The sequence below is a fragment of the Rattus norvegicus genome, chromosome X, assembly GCF_021556685.1.
Source record: "Rattus norvegicus strain SHRSP/BbbUtx chromosome X, alternate assembly SHRSP_T2T, whole genome shotgun sequence".
Taxonomy (NCBI): Eukaryota; Metazoa; Chordata; class Mammalia; order Rodentia; family Muridae; genus Rattus; species Rattus norvegicus.
Window position 1 is genome coordinate 113286315 of NC_141554.1, and position 19209 is coordinate 113305523.

Consider the following 19209-nt stretch of genomic DNA (forward strand, 5'->3'; position numbering starts at 1 on the left):
ACCTGTTTTGTCCTATGCAGGTAGCATTATTTTGAATGTTTCTATAACTTTAAGGAGGGTTGGTTTCATCATTTCAGGGGAATTTAATAATGGAGAGGGCATTGATTTGATTTTGATTGTCCTTAGTGACATTTGGTGGGCACTAGCTAGAGATGTTAAATGCTCTACAATACATGCAACAGAGCCACACAACAAATTGCCCAAAGTGCTACTGTTGCTATCAGAGAAGAACCTTACAATTCTCCCATCTCTTTGTACTAATGCAGGTCCATTCTGGGCTTCATTTCATTTCTGTTGAAGAAGTATACCCAAGCAGGGATCTTCCACGATTTTATCCAAAATAGTCACTCAAATGGTGGACATCTCAAGCAAATAGCAGAGAGCCTTTTTGTGGCATTCTATTTCTGTTGTGTATAGGCATAGCCTCCATAGCAGAGACCTGAGAAATCTCTGGGCCTGAAGCCTTTTGCCACTTTCCAATCCATGTCTAGTTGCTTTGGGAGCAAAAGCAAGGAGCTGGAAAGGAGGGAAAAGGAAAGAATGTGCGGTTTAGCTGTGGACTCCCAGGCTTCCATATCTCCCAAAGGAACCTGGAAAGCAGTTCTGGAAGCTAATGGCATTTAGTAAATCCAACTCTGACTTAAATAGAAAGCAGATGGGATCCTTTCACGCCTTCTTGCTTATACATCAAGCCTCTAGTTTGAGAGCAGTGGTGCAAACTTGAGGCAACAACTGGCTACCAGCTGCACAGCCTTGTGTGACTAGAAACTTGGCATCAGAGGCAGAGGAAGGCTGCTGTGCAGAAACCAGGAACCTACAGTGCAGCTGGAGAATGAAACTGTTCAGCGTAGGAAGCACCAGACCAGGGAATGGCAGTGACTGGCATGAGGTAGAAAGGAAGACTATCATATGCAATGGAATGGTCCCAAAGGGGACAGTAAATCATCCCCCTTGTCTTGGGCAAGACTGAGAATGTTCTCTTAATGTATACTATGGGAGACCTAAGGCTTGGATTCCAGGTCTGATTGTAAATTGACTGTGTGAACTCAGGAAAAATCACTTCCTCTCTTAGGGCCTCAGTGTCATCTGTAATAGATGAGAATGAATCAGAGTTTGCAAACTGGAGGCCTTGGGGCCTGGTTTGGCTAACAGATGTATTTGGGTTGGCTAGGCAAGCATCTTGTTTCCACAGGTTATGCCAGCTCCTCAGTAATAAATACCACGGTCCCCGGTCCCCTCTGGCCTTCTTAAGCCTACCCATACTTATAGACTGACCCTGCCCCAGCTTCTTCTCATATTTCCAGTATCCAGCCAGCCCCTGATAGCTCCTGAACCTCTGTGACATGAACTAAGTGATCTGACAGAGGACGCAATCACTAATAGCCTCTTGTGACTCTACCCAACAGCCACCAACAAAGAGGGCAAGAAGAGGAGATGTTGAGAGAAAGCAGGGCTTTTGGTCATGAACATGAACACAGGCAGCAATGGGTATCATTTTAACAAGTCCTACTTTAGGAAACATTGGCATGGATTTTCTTGAAGCAGGGTTCCCCTCATTCCTGCCAAGGATGTGGCCTGTTGAACACACGAGGCTTTTCCTTGGCATCAGTTGTAACTTGTAGTCCTTCCAGAGTTATTAGATAAACAGTTTGGAGAAAGCATTCTTTTCTTGTTTTCTTCCTAAGAATAATGATAAGTCAGTGGACTTGCCCAAGCAGAAAGTCCCTTCATCTACCTGTCTGGCTAACATTTGCGACTCTCCTCTTCAGATAACAGCCTGAACTCCAAGTCTTCTGTCTCATCTCTTTAGTGTCTATGCCTGTGAGGGAAATATTGATTGGATTGCAGTAATCTAATAATCTAGTAAGGAGCTTGATGGAAGGGGTGATGGATCAGTTACATGTCTGAGACCTCATTGTTTACTTACGTGTCACTTTCCCCTTGATTCAGGTCCCACTAGGAGACTTGCTTCTTTCCATTTAATTTTTGTTTAAATTTTATTTATTTGTTCTTTATTAAGACAAAGTCTTCCCTGTAAGTCATTCTGGCTGTGTACTTGTGATCATTTTTGATTCCAAACATATGCCACCATGACACTTCTAAAACTTAGTCCTTGTCTAAAAGGTTCTCTTGGAGCCTCGTCTCTGCAAAATTGAGGTCCTTTCACCTAGCCTCTCTAGAACTTTCTGTGGCAAGATTGATGTTGCATCTCATTGTGACATCATCAAACATCATAAAACAGGGCTGACTTGTTTCTTCTTGGGAGCAGAGGAACTGGCCAGAGGCATAGGTTGGAAGGGGCTGTCTTGATGGCAGTGGCCTGGGCTCCAGGTAAGACACAACAGGCTCTCTTGCTGCCTATTCATAAGTAAATAGATGTAGTGTTAACTGTCAGTGTAGTAAAGTCTTTTAATAAATTAAATCTACACCTACCTCATTTGAGTACATTGAGTTGCTGGTAGCTTTAAGGTTTCTAGCTCCTGGTTAAGTTCGAGGAGAGCGTGGAATAAATTAATGGACTATAAGGCAGCAAGTTTAGGCCATAAAAGAATGTTAAAGAAAACAATGGAGAGAGGAAGTTGTTTACATTTTGCTTCTTTTTTTTTAAATTCGTCAATATTTTGCTTGTTGTTCTTGTTTTAAAATATATTGCTTTTCTACCCAGAAGCAGAAAGGCACATTTGAGTTCTACTAGACACTATTACTATCTGCTGTTTTGTCTGACTCTTCTCTTTTTAAGAGATTGATTAGATAAAGAATCCCGGGCAAGGAATTAGGGGAACTGCTTCTTCTTCTGGTTAAGTTGGTTTTGCTTGTGTGTCCCCATTTTTACTCAGCTGAGGGCAGAGCATAGGAGATCATCCATGCTAGGTAAGTGCTCTGCCATTGGAAGTCCCCTCCCAGCCCCTCAACTGTTGATTTTGTACCATTTAAAAAACCTCTCCTGGCTTCAGCTTTCTCCTACAATGTGAAGCTAATGAATTAAATGAACCAGGAGAACCATGTAGAAGATTTTATGAAAATAACTTGTCTCATTACACTAAAGCAATCCCAATTTATGGGACATACATTGGAATCACTGAATGATCCACATTTATATTAATTTAGCAAACTGTGTACACAGACTATTGTGAAGGGAACGCAGGTCTTTAATACCTCATCTAGTGATTCCCAAGTTGCAGTCACTCATGCCCCAGCCTCATACTTTTTGTCATATTTGTGTATTCCCAGAACTTTTTCTTTTAGTTAATAGTTTCTATACTGACTAAGACTTTTAAAATCTTAGAACCTTAATGTCACCTAAGCAACAATATCCATAAACTCACATATTTGGTATGCTAGATGTGTTTCTCTTTTTTTTTTCTTTTTTTCCGGAGCTGGGGACCGAACCCAGGGCCTTGCACTTGCTAGGCAAGCGCTCTACTGCTGAGCTAAATCCCCAACCCTTAGATGTGTTTCTCTTGAACATTAAAGTTAGTCGGCATTCATTTAGACATCACTGAAAATCAATTTCCTACTTTGGAACACATTGCTCTGGCTCCTTGTTCACAGGTAGAAACTAAAAGGTTAGGCAGATTAGCTATCTTTGGTTCTTATCACCTAGCAAGTTGCTATGGAGGCATAGCTAGGGGATGCCTCATGTGACCACATCACAGTGAGAGCAGAGTTGTGGACCAACCTAGGCCAGACCTCTCTACCATGGGATTCTTGTCCCATGGTTACCATTGATACCTAAAATCAAGCTATTTAATAGAGGTGGGAGTAGTAGAATTCAGGTCTTTCTTAAATAGAATTAATTGCTTTTGATTGTAAAATATATTTTTAAAGTAATTTTTGCTATATAATAGTATCTTTTTGTTATTTTTAAATTTGGTGTATGTGTACTGAATTACATCATTACTTCCCTCCCTCTCCTGTCTCCAACCTCCCCCCCATCTTTACTTTACCCCTTGGTCCCTCTTAAATTCACGATTATTTTTCTCTTATAATTATTATATGTGAATAAATATGTAACTCACCAAGTCCATATAGTGCTATCCATATGTATATAATTTTGAAGCTGGCCACTTGGCATTGAATAACCAATTAAAGGACTCATCACGGGTCGTGGAGAGAATCCTGATTCTCCCTCTTTCAGTAGTCACTAAGGTCCCTGTAGCTCTTCTTTGTAATGTTTTGATCATATTTACCCCCGTCCACTTTTCCAGGTCCACTACCTCCCTTCCCTAGCCACTTTTTGTGTCCTCTCTTTTTTCTACCCATCGAATCCTATTTGTGCTGCCAATATGTTCTTGAATGGGTGACCTTCACTGGAGTGTGCTTGACTGACTTCTCAGGGACAGTATTCTTAAAGCCAACTCTCCCTCTCCCAGCAGCTATCAGTTGCCAATTGCTTCTTCGCTAGGGGTGGACTTCATGCCCGCCTTTTCTCTCCATGCTGGGATTTGGTCTTTCTTGATCTTCCTTGAGCGTGTATTAAAAGACAGTCTTGTTATATAACTTAGGTGATTCTCAAAATCCTAGTGCTCCTGTTTCAGCTTTCCAAGAGAATGAGACTTTAGCTTTATGCCACTGCTTGACTCGAGTCCAGTATATTGTAATGATGACCAAAATGGATCCTGTCCCCTCAGATGAGTCATCTGAAGTTCTTTATTCTCTTATTTGACATGGAGAGAAAGAGGGTAGCTAACATGGACCAAGTGCACTGTTGGCCTTTTACTAGTTTATGTGGATTTATCTTACCACTAGGAAAGAATGAGACCAAGTGATTTCTCAAGGAATATTCTGACCTGAAGTTTTTCATTTCTAACAAACAGAAAAAAATCCATGTGTGATTATCTAATAGGTACATGTGCATGAAAGGGACATGGACATTTAAACTTCTAGGGAAAGCAGTCTTATTGGGCAAGGTAAATGTGAGTCAGAAGTTCATAAAGTGGTAAATATCTCTTGAGATGTATCTTATCTGTGTTTATATGAAGAGCTTCTACTGGGTAGATTGAGCAGGTCTTGTTCTCCTAACCCAAGGCTAGAAATTAAATTCTCTGAACTCCAATTGTCATTCTCTTCTGCCCTGCCCTAGTGACGTCACAGAGCTATTAGGAGGCAAATGAAGATAATGGCTACCAACAACAGTAAGAAAGTTAAATGCACCACTAAACTGGGGCTCCCAGAAACACATATGGAAGGGACTTCCTGGTAGCTCATCCTCATCCTGGATACTCTCAGGTTCTCATTTGAATTATTTTTCTATCCTAGATCTACTACTCTGAAGGTGGACAGGCTTCAGCTATTGGGCAATTCAAGGATCGAATAATAGGGGCTACTAATCCTGGTAATGCATCTATCACCATATTGCATATGCAGCCAGCAGACAGTGGAATTTACATATGTGATGTCAACAATCCTCCAGATTTTTTTGGAAAAAACCAAGGCATCCTTGACGTCACTGTCTTAGGTATGGACATTATTTTCATGTCTTTTCTTGAAGCAACTTAGGACAGTGAATGAATCTAGTCATTGGGCTATGGTATTAATTATATCCCTGGGGCTAATTGTCCTTTCTGCTTTGCTTATTATCAGAGACAGTTTTATTAATTTAAGTTTTATTTTATTAATAGAGACAGCTTTCCAACTCAACCCATATAGTAATACCTAAAACTTACCATAAAATGTACAGAAACAGTAGCCAGAGAGAAGGGACCACTAAAATTACATGGTAAATAACATAACCTCTTTGCAGATATAGCTCAGAAGAACAGAGTGAGACACTCACTGGTCTACCAAATGATCGCCAGTAACTCTTTCAGGAGGAATTTGTACTTAGAGCCACTCTTAGCTACAAAACAAAACAAAAAACAGCTGTCAACCTATTTATTCCCTTTCCCAAGCCTACTACTCTTCTCACCATGAAATCATTCTTTCAAACAAAACAGAAGGGTTCACTTTTTAAATCTATCTATCTATCTATCTATCTATCTATCTATCTATCTATCTATCTATCTGTCTGTCTGTCTATTCATTTACTTATTATTATTTTAAATTTTGTTTCCTTTTCTTTTGAGGCAGAGTCTCATGGAGCCATAGCTAGCCTTGAGCTTGCTATGTAATGGAGTATGACCTTGAATTTTGGTTAAGGGGGTGGGACTCTGTTTTCAAAATGCTAATGCTATTTGGAAAAATGATACTTGTGAAGCCATTTATAAGAATTAAGTTATGATGAATACATGTTTATTCTATGACACTGGACAAAGTATATCTGCTCTCAGAATAGACTTGGAGAAGTCCATTTATTTAGGACTTTTGGTGCCCCTGCCTTGTGCATGGAACTATAAGCTTACTAGTGATGGAGAAATGGCTTTTGTCCTTGAGGATCACCCATTGTTGTTGTTTGCTTGTTTGACTGGGTGATTTCCAGGGATCATTCCAACTCTTGAGAATACTAAAGACCTAATTGCAGACTGTAAAGAAGAAAATATTAGAGGGACGGAAAGAAAGGCTTGAAACCCTTACAAGTAGCCCCCAAATGAAGCTGGTCTAGTCATTGCTCCTGTTTTGAGTTTGCGCATATGCATCATAGAAAAGGAGACCCTGGGCCAAATTCACTGACTATGTAGTTGAGGGGCTTAAAGAAGCAGCAAATGACAACAAGGTACACATCTAAAAGAACCATCCACAGTTGTCTTGCTACCCATGTGATGCTAAAAGGAACCAATTGATGCTTACTGTGAACTCTGTCATTGCATCTACTGTCCTGAAGAAGGAAATGTTCCCCAAGAGGTAATGTTTAAGAGTGGTTTTCTCAGTTGTGTTTTATTGTGCTGAACTTTGTGTTAGGCATTAGGGTATAGAAATAGATGAACCCCATTCCTAGAACAGCTTATGTTGCAGTTCAGAAGATCAGTCATGGATGAGGGAATACAGTGTGGCAACAATGCCAGAAAACATGAGACGGGAAATCAGAAACCTTGGTTCTGGAAGACCTTTCTCTGTTCTGACTGACCTCATGCAATGTAGTCTATCACTCCTGGACCACTGTTAGATAGGTTTTAAGTCTGCCTTCTTTACTGATTTATTATGAGAATTCAATTAGGTGCTGGGGATTAAAGGGCCTTTTAATGTTCGAGTAATTTGAGGGATTAATCCTCTAATGATTTTCTGTTGCTGCTATGTCTCTGCGGTGATCTGAGCAGAAGCAATTGTCAAGAAAAGGCTTGGAAATGGCCTTGAGCTAAGCTACACAGGAAGCTTAATTTTCTTAAAATTGAAGTTCAGATGATTCCCAGTGAATTTCCACAAGCTAAAGCTACCTTAAGCTAGATTTTGGTTTGTCTGTTGGCCTATGAGTCTTTGGTTCATTGCCATGACTTTGTCATAATTTCTTTGAAGCAGCTGAACAATCTAAACATTTCCTTATCTAGATACAGTGAAAAATTCTATTTTATTAACAAAAAAAATCCTAAGATTTTCAACCTTCCAGAAATAGTGATAGTAAATTATCTCTAAATTTTCAAAGTCAGTTTGCAGTTCTCAAATCCCATTGTATATGAATACCATGATTGGGCCTGGACAAAGCAGAAATGGGTGAGTTGGAGAGACCAGTTGTGCAGGAGAATTATTGATACTCCATTGAAGATGGCTGTTCATAGCACTACATTAAAAAAAAACTCTTTATTATGTTGAACTCACAAATAAAAGTGCCACATAGCTAGATTATGATTACCATTCAAACAAACACTTGCCCAGGCCCAAACTCAGTGAAAACTTGAGTTAGAATGGCCATGCTAAACCCATGGGGTTTTGCTTAGGCCTTTCCTCCATCACTGTCATTTGCATTGTTGTGAACTTATTAATTCAGTCTAAAAAAAATCTATGAGAGAGTTCAAACTAGGAAAACAATTAGCTTTATCTTCTTTTTGGAGATTCATGTGTCCTTTTGCCTGCATTCTGTTCCTTCTTGTCACCTAATGCCAGTTTTGGTCTCTTTTCTAAATGTTATACTACACCTATTATCCAAACTGTTGTACTATACTCATAGTGTGTACATAGGTACACAGCTGTGACGATAGGTACAGTGTAGCAATGCATCTTTGAGAGACATTTTTTGCCCAACATGGCTATCAATTCTATGTATTTACTTTGCATTCATGAGTTTCTTAATCAAAGCCAGAGAACATAGTTCAGTTACTGTTCTAGGCAATGAAAATAATAAGATGTCAAAGACAGGGTCTCAGACCTCCAGAAATCCAATCTAGTGAAAAGACAGATTGCAAAGAAGCTTTCAGTGTGTGTTTTGAGGGAGAGGACTGAAGGCATGGGGGAGGGGGCAATGGATAACTTCAAAAGGGGAACTAGAGAAAGCTTATCAGGGAAATCAAGTTTTGTGCTGGCCAGGGAAAGATGCCCAAGAGTGTGTCTGGCAGAGCACAGGCTGAAGTGGCAGGTTACAATTCACGTAAAGAAAGCAGCAGTGAACAAAGAAGCAGGTGCTTTCCTGGATGGCTATTCATTTAAGAGATTTCCACTAGTTATGACAACTTTGGAGAATCAATCTCTGAAAAATTCCCAGACTGACTCTGAATAATTACTATGTGTACATTTGGAGTGAACACCATCTCCATTCTGCAGTTTGACACGTAAAGTTATTAATTTAGATGAGCTTTGTGAACACACGGAAGCATTTTTATTTATCTTCTGAGATGAACCTTTTCCTTCCATTCCCATTCTGATGGAAGCAATAAAGCCAAAGGGTAGATCAATGGCTTTGCCAATAAAACATACCAGCTCTTTTGGGGACTTTAACTGGATGAAATGTCAGCTCAATTCTGATTTTGTAGTTTTAGAAGGCATATAGCCTTACGGTTTGCCTCAAAATGAGTCACCTAGTGTTTTGTTAATAATAAAAAAAGAGATAGAAGGAGAAAAAGAAGACGAGGCCTGATCTGGGTTTAATTCTGGACTCAATGAACAAGTGTCAGTTATTCTAGGTTGTTTAGTCCTAGTGCCTGACTTTTTAATGTTGAAATACCCACATTTTAGTGTTGAAATTGCTCTGTTCTAATACAGGGGCTATTTATTTTAAGACACTAAGCCTCATCATAGTTGAATATGGTTAAATGACTTACTTTAAGGTAGGTAAATCAAGTTTTTCCTCAACTCAGAAAGCCATTGAAATGGAAGAGAGAATTGAAATCTAAGTAGGAAATACTCAAAATCAAAAGACATTAGTTTTCAGAGAATAGTGAAACATTGTGAAGAGTTGTGCTTATATACATCTGACTTCTTTGTTTGTAACAAGGGTTTGAGTCTGAGATGGCTTACCAGAGCAGAAGCTTATAAAAGATTGATTTCAATAGCAAAAATTAGTCTAATCAATAGCCAACAGCAATTCCACGTACAAGTCCCGGTTTATGGTATTTTCATTTGACCAGCTAGAACTTAGACCATTTCTTATTTATATTTTATAGATGAGTCAAACTGAGGTTTAGTTTCAATTAAGTAACTTGCCCAAATACCTATTATGTAAAGTTGCAGACTTGGCTTTCTGAGATGGGAAAAACGTGATTTACCTGCCTTCAACTAAGCCATTTAACTATGGCTAGGCTCAATATCTTTTAACAAAATGGTCTGAACGTTATAGACCCCTGTATCAGAACAGAGCAATTTGAACAATAAAATGTGGATATTGAATCTAGCTCTGTGATCCTGTGTCCAGGCAGAACCAAAGGCATGAATTTACATTTAAAATGTAAATTTCATAAGTTTGGGAGTGTTAACTGCTAGAGGGATAGTTTTTATAATCCAATTTAAGATAAGAAGAGCTAGATATGGTGGCTTATGCCTGCAATTCTAGCACTCGGGGGGGGGGTAGATGACAGATGATCATGAATTGAAGGTTTATCATAGCAAGTTTAAAGTGAGCCTAGGCTACATGAAACCTTGCCTCAAAAGACCCACAAACCAACCAACCAAAAAAACAAAAGGTGAATGTTAATTGGAATGTGTACAATTTATTTGTATATGTCATTTAGGAGAGAGTGGGTGACACAAAGCAAGTAGGATGGAGAGATTGTGACTCCCAGCTACCTACAGAATGTCTCCATCCAAGTGCTGTCATAAAGAGCTGAAAAGTCAGCAAGTGGCAAACTGCCCCCAGTGTCCCTCCTCCTTCTCATCCCTTCCTCTAAAACTTGTTCTTTCACCTGAATTCTTTATCTTGGGTGACAGCACTGATCATGGACTCAGGAGCAGAAGCTTGGAACTAACCATAGCTCTTCCCCTGTTCACCATCCTCTGTAGCTAGCTAGCCACTAGCTCCTGTTGACTCCATTTTCCTAATACCTCTTGAATCGCTTTTCATCTGCCTCAGGAACCCTTAATATCTGAGAGCTCCATGGGAAGTATTAGAAAAATCCGTATCCCTACCTTTCCTAAACTCCTTCCATGGTATTCCTGTTTCCAGTGCAAAACACATATAATACAGAGCTCTCCTGGGTGTAGGTCCCCAGTGGTCTGTAACTTCATCTCTCATTATCCTTAACCGCATTTCAGAACTGGGACCAAGGTGCTTCTGAATCTGTAGTGCCTAGTCCTGTTCTAGACAGATAGAAGGCTTATAGCTAAATGCTTGCTGAGTGACAGAAAAATAAAGATTGCAGCATCATAGAGCACATATGCAAAATGGGCTTCTGTTGAAGAGAAACACGGGCAAATTCAAGCCTCGCAGCAAGTTTAGGTCACCTATAGATAAATAAATGAAAAACTGCCTCACAAAGGAATAGAGAATGTAATATTGATGGAATATTTTAAAATTTATTTTCTAAAAAGGGCCCTGGTTTCATTTAAGACTGCTTTTAAAACATAAGCTATGTTTCTCCTCAGAGTTTGCTTACATTTGGCTGTTTTAATAAAGGCATATTTTAGGATACAATGAGGAAATGCATGGTTATAAATCCGGAGAAGAGGCAGACAGAAGAGACACTATTTGAATGTTAATGGGCTTCTGACTAGATGGCTCCTGCAGCTGAAGTGCTCTACTCCCATCTGGTGGTACAATTAGAAAACTGTCCCCTATTTTAAAAAAAAAAAACCTTTTTAAAGACTAAACTAAATAGAGTAAATAAATGTATGTTCTATTGGTTTGTGACATGACAGCAAGAAGGTGACTGCGATGGACACAGACCGCCATTTTCCTGCAGGAATCTTAATCTTTTCCATTGCCTTACAGTCAAACCTTCCAAGCCCTTTTGTTCCATCCAAGGAAGACCAGAAGCAGGCCACCCTATTTCCTTGTCTTGCCTTTCTGCCTTTGGAACACCATCTCCTGTGTATTACTGGTATAAGATTGAGGGGAACACCATTGTGCCAGTAAAAGAAAGCTTCAGTGAGTATTGCCTTTCCGAACTTCTGCCTTGGCCTGGTGTTTGGGTTGCCTAATAGTATGTGCTGTCCAAAGCTCATTGAAGTGCTCAAACATTTCTTCTCTTGATGTCAGTGTGTGTGTGTGTGTGTGTGTGTGTGTGTGTGTGTGTGTGTGTGTGTGTGTGTGTGTGTGTGTGCATGTGGGGTGGAGGTGTTCTTAAAATGAAGCCCATCTCCTAACATGATGATTGTGGCATGTCTATTTCCCAGAGTGCAGAATTCATCTGAGAGGTAGTCAGTGGGGAGGGTCTGTGTTGGGCTACTTTTAGAGCATCCCAAGAGACTAGTTGGAGCCTATCCGTCAGAAGAGGCCACTGTAAGAAAGAAGGTGGGAATTAAACTGAGATGACAAGAGATCTTAAACATCTGTTTCCTGGTTTTGACAGACTCAGCCACTGGAGTTTTGGATATTGGAAATCTAACAAATTTTGAAAAAGGTTATTACCAGTGTACTGCCATCAACAGTCTTGGCAATAGTTCCTGTGAAATTGATTTAACCTCTTCAGGTGAGTTGACCATATGGCTTTCATACTTTACCCTTGAGTCAAGTTGCTTGGACCTACCAGCTGAGCATTCTAGGATCTCTTTTTAGTTCTTCTTGCCTCTCTGGAGATTTCTGTGCTTTAGTGGTAAGTTGACATGATGAATGGCCATTGCAGTCTCTAATACTTACATAATCACTAAATTCTTCCACTGAGAAGTTCACTTAAGCATCAACAATCATTAGAAAGTAAGTATGTTTATGCAATAAATAAAAACAGTGGTGTTCTTAACAGTCTAGAATGTTCTTTCTTACATGGCTTTTTGGCTATCTTTGTCAAATGTACAGCTCACAGACTTCCTGCCTTAGATTGGCCTCTAGAAAACACAGGGAAACACTTGAAGATAAGGCGCAAGCAGGACTTTCTGACAAGGACTTCAGTAGCCCAGGAAATAATAGCAAGAACAGATAAATGAGCTTGCTCTTGTATGAAATTTAAAAGTTTTTGTATAGCACAGAAAATAAGGAACTGAAAGAAAATGCAACCTAGAGAATGGAAGAAAATGTTGTCCAACCATTTAGCCCACAGATGATTGTTACCCAGAATATATGAAGAACCTAAAAACAGAACAGAGATAATCCAATCAACAAATAGGTAGATGTTTTGTACAGACAGGTCTTGGAAGAATTACAAGTAGGCAACAAGTATATGAAAAAAAATTCAGTGTTTTTTACCATCAGAAAGTGCACATCAGAATTCTGGTGAGCTTCTGATATATGACTATTATCAAGAGATCAAACAACAAATTTAAGCAAGGCTATGGAGGAAAAGGAAGCGCTTCCCGCATTGCTGGCACGGATGTGAACTAGAGGAACCACAACGGAAATTGGTAGAGACGATCAACAATGACAACAACAGAGCTGCTGTATGATCCAGTTGTAATACTTCTGAGAGTCAAGGAACTCACATTCAGCACAGCACAGGGAGAGCTGTAGAACCCTGCTGAGTCCAAGCTTACTTCAGTCAGGCTCCAGACTCAGAGATTGCCATCACCGCATGAGCGCATAGAGTTTTATTCAGCCACAGAGAACAGTAGCATTATGTTGTTTCCGGGGAAATGGAAGTGAGAATTAGCACATTGAGTGAAATAAGCCATGTTCAAAAAGACAAATATCACAAGCTTTCTTTCATAGGCAGAATCTGGAGTTTTAAAAATGACATGAGAGTAGAAGGGAGAGTAAAGGATCCAGAGGGAGGAAGTTGGAAGAGGAACAGGAGGAATAACAGGGATGAGAATATGATCAAAGGAAGTTACATGGTGTACATCTGGGAAGGCATAATTATACACATAATTTTATTTGATTTCTATGTTCTGATAAACATAAAGCTAAAAGTTTAAAGACAAATCTGTTTATAATAATAACCAGTCACATTTATAGTCAAAATAACCCAATGTTTGTTATTAATATTCAATTATTTGTCATATCCTTAACATGAGCAATATCTCTCCCAACCATCCCTACCACCCTACTTATGGAAGCAGAATAAATACATTGTTAGTTTTATTTTCCCAAAGGGTACACTGAACCTTAGAGAGGTAAATGACTTACCCAAGTTCATCAAGTTACTAACTTGCACCACTGGGATGCCTCTAAATCTCTTCCTCTTGGAAGGCACCTATTTACTCTCTGATATTCACATTTAAGAGCCCTGGTACTGACAGATTAAGCCAAATCCTGGGACAAGCCCTTATAAGGGATGTCTTGTCAAACCTCTTTGGGATCCCTTCCTAACTCTTAGAGCCCTGCTGTCTGCCCTCCATTCTCATATCACTTTCAACTCTTTCCTCTGACCATCTCCATTGTCTTTCGGTACTTCTCCCTCGATTTGTTGTCTGCCCTTCTACAGACAGACTCAAGTTGCAGATGTTCAGTCACTTAAGATTAGTACTCTTGGCTTTTCTTTCCAATGACCTCCAGCATTTGCCTGGCCTGCCTGCCTGCCTGCCTGCCTTCCTTCCTTCCTTCCTTCCTTCCTTCCTTCCTTCCTTCCTTCCTTCCTTCCTTCCTTCCCTCCCTCCCTCCCTCCCTCCCTCCCTCCCTCCCTCCTTTCCTTTCCTTTCCTTTCCTTTCCTTTCCTTTTCCTTCTTGCCTCCTTTCCTTTCTCTGCTCTCCTATCCTTCTCTTCCTTCTAAGTCACCTATTAGATATCTACTATGGATGGTCCTAATTGATGAAGAGACCAAGGTTAAGAAAAAAAACCACGTCTTTCACTCAAGGAGCTCACCATTCAGCTACAGAGCTAAACAAAGGCTGTGTACGCTGAGTATATAGGACAGCAAAAATGGAACACTTATGGTTACAGATGTGGAGCAGCTGTGCTGGCTAGGTACCATTTGAGCTGTCACTTGAAGGTACTAACAAAGGCTATTGTTTCTGTAAAATGGAGGAGACATTTTAAAATGTTGTCCAACAAAGAATCATAGTACAGGTGTTTCAGAGTTGTGAACAGTATTTAATTTTCATAAATTGAATATTTAATTAATATTGTGCTATAATTGTGTTGGGCAAATGTAGTGGGAGACGAGGAGAGCTTAGAAACTCAAAAGGGAATAGAGAGCACTGGGGAAAGGCAGGCCATCTAAGAACAAGCCTAATAGAAATGTGCAGCTAAGAGCAACTTCAGAAAAAAACCAAGAGTAGTCGGAGTGGGTCAAGAGAATACTGTTCTGTTAAGTTTAGAGTCCTTTAAAAATATTTCATGTGTGTTCCTTTTGCTTTATTTTTATTGTCTTATAATTTTGCTCATTTGTATAATGAATTGTAGTCATTTCCACACAGCCCTGTGCCCCCTCTCACCACCTCTCTCCTAGTAGAACTCATTTTCCCAACAAGTCCCTCTTCTCCTTTGATGTCTATGTGTGGGGCCCACTGAGTTTAATTAGAATGTCTTGCCTAAGCATTGGTCGATTATTTACTTGAGCAATGTCAGTTTATCCGTGGGTATACCACTGAAGACGAATAGCATTACTTCCTCCAACCACTGCTGATGGTTCACAGCATGGGTCTTTCACTCATCCATGAGGAAATGTTAAAGGGCCCAATCTTGTTTGATTATTGTGCAGATAACCACAGCTGCAGGGAATTCATGAGTGCAGTAGCTATGTCATATCCGGAAGACATTTTTTTTTGTATTTTTGTTTTGTTTTCTTTTGTTTTTTTTTGCTGCCCAGCTCCCCATCCCGTCTCTTAATGTTCTCCCCACTCCTTCTTCTGTAGTAGTCCCTGAACCTTGGTGACAATAGTTGTTCCATTTAGGGTTTCTGAGACACGTCTTTCTATGCATATAGCCCAGGCTGGGTTCAGACTCAAGCTTTTTCTCCCTCAGCCTTTTGAGTGCTACAATCATAAGCATGCACCATTGAGTTTGGCTAAATGGATTCCTCTATTTGTAAGAAGCAGAAGGATCTTTTATGCATTCTTCATTTCAAAATATAAACCATTGTTCCCTGCTTAAGGGGAAATAGATAGGGATAGTCTAGTTTGTGACCCAGACATGTTCTGTCAGGGACAATACCTCTGGGCTTGAAGGTCTGGTGCTCAGCTGGAGTGTCTCATACTCATTAAACTTTTCCACAGACTGATGTAATAAACCAGATGCCTCTCTATCCAGATGGCATATCCTTTCCAGTGACTAGAATGCAGGCAGCTCCTTCATGAGCAAGGAGTGTGTGGAGGAGAATCTTTTTAAGGAAGCTTTTTGATTTTACTTAGGCCCTAGAAAAGCTGATTAAATGTTTTTCCCTGTAATAGACCATGTTTCTGGTAACCAGACTGCCATGCCATGTCTCTGGTCACATAAATGCACAGTGGAAACTTTGTTCCCTAAATACTGCTTTAAGAACAAACCTGCCAGCCAAGTAGGCATATTTTTCTTCCCTTGTATGCACGTCAACGCGAAGCTACACAGTCACTTCTTCATCCACTAGGACTCTAAGTAGCAGAATTCTGGGGGTTTCTTTTCCCTCAACTTCTACGTATCACTTTCTTGCTCTGTGAATCTTCCCAGTAGCTTTCACCAAATGCACGTGTATGAGAAGGAGATGTGTTCTGATTTCCCAACTTTTTATCTGTGGCCTCCAGATCCAGAAGTCGGAATCATCATTGGAGCCTTGGTCGGTGCCCTGACTGGAGCTGCTATCATCATCTGTGTCGTGTACTTTGCCAGGAACAAAGTTAAATCCAAGCAAAAGAATTTAAATTCCAGCACAGAGCTTGAGTAAGCCCCTTTTGACTTCCAGCCACATCCCAATTGTTGTCTTAACTTGAATGCAAGCATTCCTGGGAAGTAGCTTCCACTAGCCTCCCCCTCCCCAAACACCCCTTTCTACATGACCTATCAAGGTTAACTCTCTGCTTGTTCTCACTGTTTTTACCCAAAACATGATGGTCCCTGTTTATTGAGCCCTGTGTGCTGGACTCTGTTGTAAGCACTTATATCAACAAATTTAATCATCACAAAAGTCCTTTTAGGTCAGAAACAATGTTTTAGGATCTAATAATAACATGTTTATTTTTTATACCGACACAGTCATAAACACAATTGTGAATATTTTAATGTAACGGGAGACCTACAAAAGGCAAAAATACACAGGGCCCCGGGAAGTCAGAATTTGGTTGGCCCACAGCCTGTGCTCTTAAGTACACTGCTATCTATTCCACAGTGTAGGCGATGCTCATTCACTCGCTCTCCCTTTCCTCTTCCATTTAAACTTGTTTTTATTTGTTTGAGATTCTAATTATGACATTTCCCCCTTCCAAATCTTCCCATATATGCTTCTCTGCTCTCTTTCAAATTCATGGCCCCATGGTTTTCATGAATTGTTATGGTGTGCAGATATGTATATTTGTATGCATATATTCCCAAATACAACCTGCTAATATGTATACTGTTATCCTGTGCAAATTTTTATGGAAAACCAGTAGGCATTGGATAAACAATTGATGCACCCTTCCCTGGATTTCCATCTTCTTCATTCCAAAAAGGAACCAGGATCCAAGTACCAAGGAGTTGGAGATAGAGATCCAACTGAGTCATGGATTGGCCCTCAAATACCTTATTAATTTTTCAGACTCTTTTTTTCAATTTTAGTTTTCTGCTTTTTAAGTGCTGGTGTGTCTTTCTTGGACTTTCATATTGTCGAAATCAACCCTTTCTCAACTCCAGAACAGACACACATGGTCTGACAGCAGGTCAAAATGTCAGAATGAGCAGATGTTTGAAACCTATGGTTCTCTACCTGTGGGTTGTGACCCCCTTTAGCAAACCTATATCTCCAAAAATATTTATATTATGATCCATAACAGTAGCAAAATTGCATTTATGAAGTAGAAACTAAAATAATTTTATGGTTGCAGGTCACCACAAAAGAAGGCACTATATTAAACGAAGGTTGGGAATCGATCATTAGGGTGTATTTGATACTAAGGCTGCATTGTATGGCTTCATGTGAAATTTCCAAGTGTGGATCTTCCCTAATGTTTTTCTGGTGATTCTTTCTTATAGGCCAATGACAAAAGTACACCATTCCCGACAAAATGAGGCTATTCCAGCGGGTGGCATCCAGCTAGAAGGAACTCTGCCATCTTCCATCCATGCCAGCCACAACACTGAACCTACCACTGCAGTCTTGGAGCCAGAATATGAGCCTAATCCCCCGCTGGAAACTGCCACACAGCCTGACCCTGAACCAGAGGGTTCAGGGCCGATGCCAGTGCCTGAGACGGAGATTCAACTGCAGCCAGAGATGGAGCTGGAACCGGAGACAGAGCCTGAGCCTGAGCCTGAGCCTGAGCCTCAACCTGAGCTTGAGTCAGAGCTTGAGCCCGACCCCCAGTCTGGAGTAATAGTTGAGCCTATGCGTGAGGAGGAAAAGGAAACAGTTAAGGCATAAACAGTAAGGCACGGCATTGAAGTATGGCAGTTCCCAGTAAAGAACCCATTCCTGGCTTTTAAAATTCGATGGACTTAACCAGCCCCCAGTTTGTCCGACCATCATGGACAATGTTCATCTAACAACATGCTCATTCCAACCATTAATCCAAAATAAAGAAATCAAGGTTACTAGTAAAGAAATGCTATGTTTTTTGCCTTTTTAGTATAGGTTACTTAAAACTGTACTAATATGTATTATAACAAATGACAAGGCTGAGACCAATGGTTCATTTCTGATTTACTTGGAAGAGTATTTGCAAAAGTATTTTCTGTATTTTATAGTCATTTTTTGTAATGGATCATAAGATAGGGCTAATTTGATTGAATATTAATTTTAAGATTGGTCATCTTCCCTGTTCATTTTCATTTGTATTTACCACTTAGAAAAAAAATGTTAGCACCATTGGCCCATAAATTAGAAAAAATCATTTCCCCAAAATATGAAAGTATGTATCAATTGGTACATATAATTTAAAACTAAGTCTTAAAATTTATCATATTAGATCTTTAACAAATCACTTCAGTGTCCAACATTTGAGCATAGCATTTTTATAACTTATTTTTCACTACAAAATGGTGCACAAGCAAACCATTTAGAATACACTTTTTCTTCGGTGAGCATAAAGTATTGGTGTTGGAAGCAAATTGGAATATAGCTTTGAATAAACTATTCTGTTATTATTGTTGGATGCTATCTGTTATGGCAGAAGACTGGGATGGTTTTCCAGATGAAAACTTCGTCTACTTTAGATAATCTAAACTGACAATTTAAATACTCTGTGCTACTGTGTCTATAGTCCATGTTGATGGGAATATCACTCTTATATAAATGATAAGCAGTAAGTGAATGCATTGATAAAATCCTTTCTCCACTTTAAAAAGGCTTTTTCATGGTCATTTTTCACTGATATACCATTCTGAAGAAAGTTACATATAGATTTACTTTTTTAGCTTGTGTAATCAATAGTATTTGAAATATAATTTTAAGGTTCAATAAATATGCCTCAATAAAATCTCATTTAGTGATTACTAAGAAATTATTTAATAAGTAACTTTATTGTCATGTAGTATCCATTTTAACTGTAAAATTTGATGAGTATTGACTGTTGCACACACCCATGAAACCACCACACCAATGTAGAAGTAGATGGTTTCCAACAGCCCAAAGTGTTTCCTCGTCTCTCTTTTTTCAATTCCATTGTGCCCTGGACCAAGATAACCATTGATCTGTTTTCTATTTCTAAACATTAGCTTTTCTTTTTCCTGATCTTGATATGAATGGTATCCTATAGTACATATCTGACTTCCTTCT

The 19209-nt window shown here is 39.6% G+C and overlaps 1 protein-coding gene across 3 annotated transcripts in view; it reads left to right on the plus strand.

Annotated features, from left to right (window-relative positions):
• The window catches only part of Vsig1 (V-set and immunoglobulin domain containing 1), a 33576-nt gene extending 14666 nt beyond the window's left edge, over window positions 1-18910 (plus strand). Inside the window, exons 1-6 of one of the 3 annotated variants that reach the window (XM_087599839.1) lie at window positions 2200-2331; window positions 5260-5458; window positions 11228-11383; window positions 11808-11927; window positions 16046-16181; window positions 17469-18910. In XM_087599839.1, coding sequence (XP_087455965.1) covers window positions 5362-5458; window positions 11228-11383; window positions 11808-11927; window positions 16046-16181; window positions 17469-17856 — 897 coding nt within the window. In that variant the 5' untranslated portion in view covers window positions 2200-2331; window positions 5260-5361 and the 3' untranslated portion in view covers window positions 17857-18910. Of the gene's footprint in view, window positions 1-2199; window positions 2332-5259; window positions 5459-11227; window positions 11384-11807; window positions 11928-16045; window positions 16182-17468 lie in introns of those variants that run through there. The other 2 variants (XM_087599838.1, NM_001037784.1) reach the window with 2 other exon arrangements.
• Window positions 18911-19209: the final 299 nt, after the last annotated feature.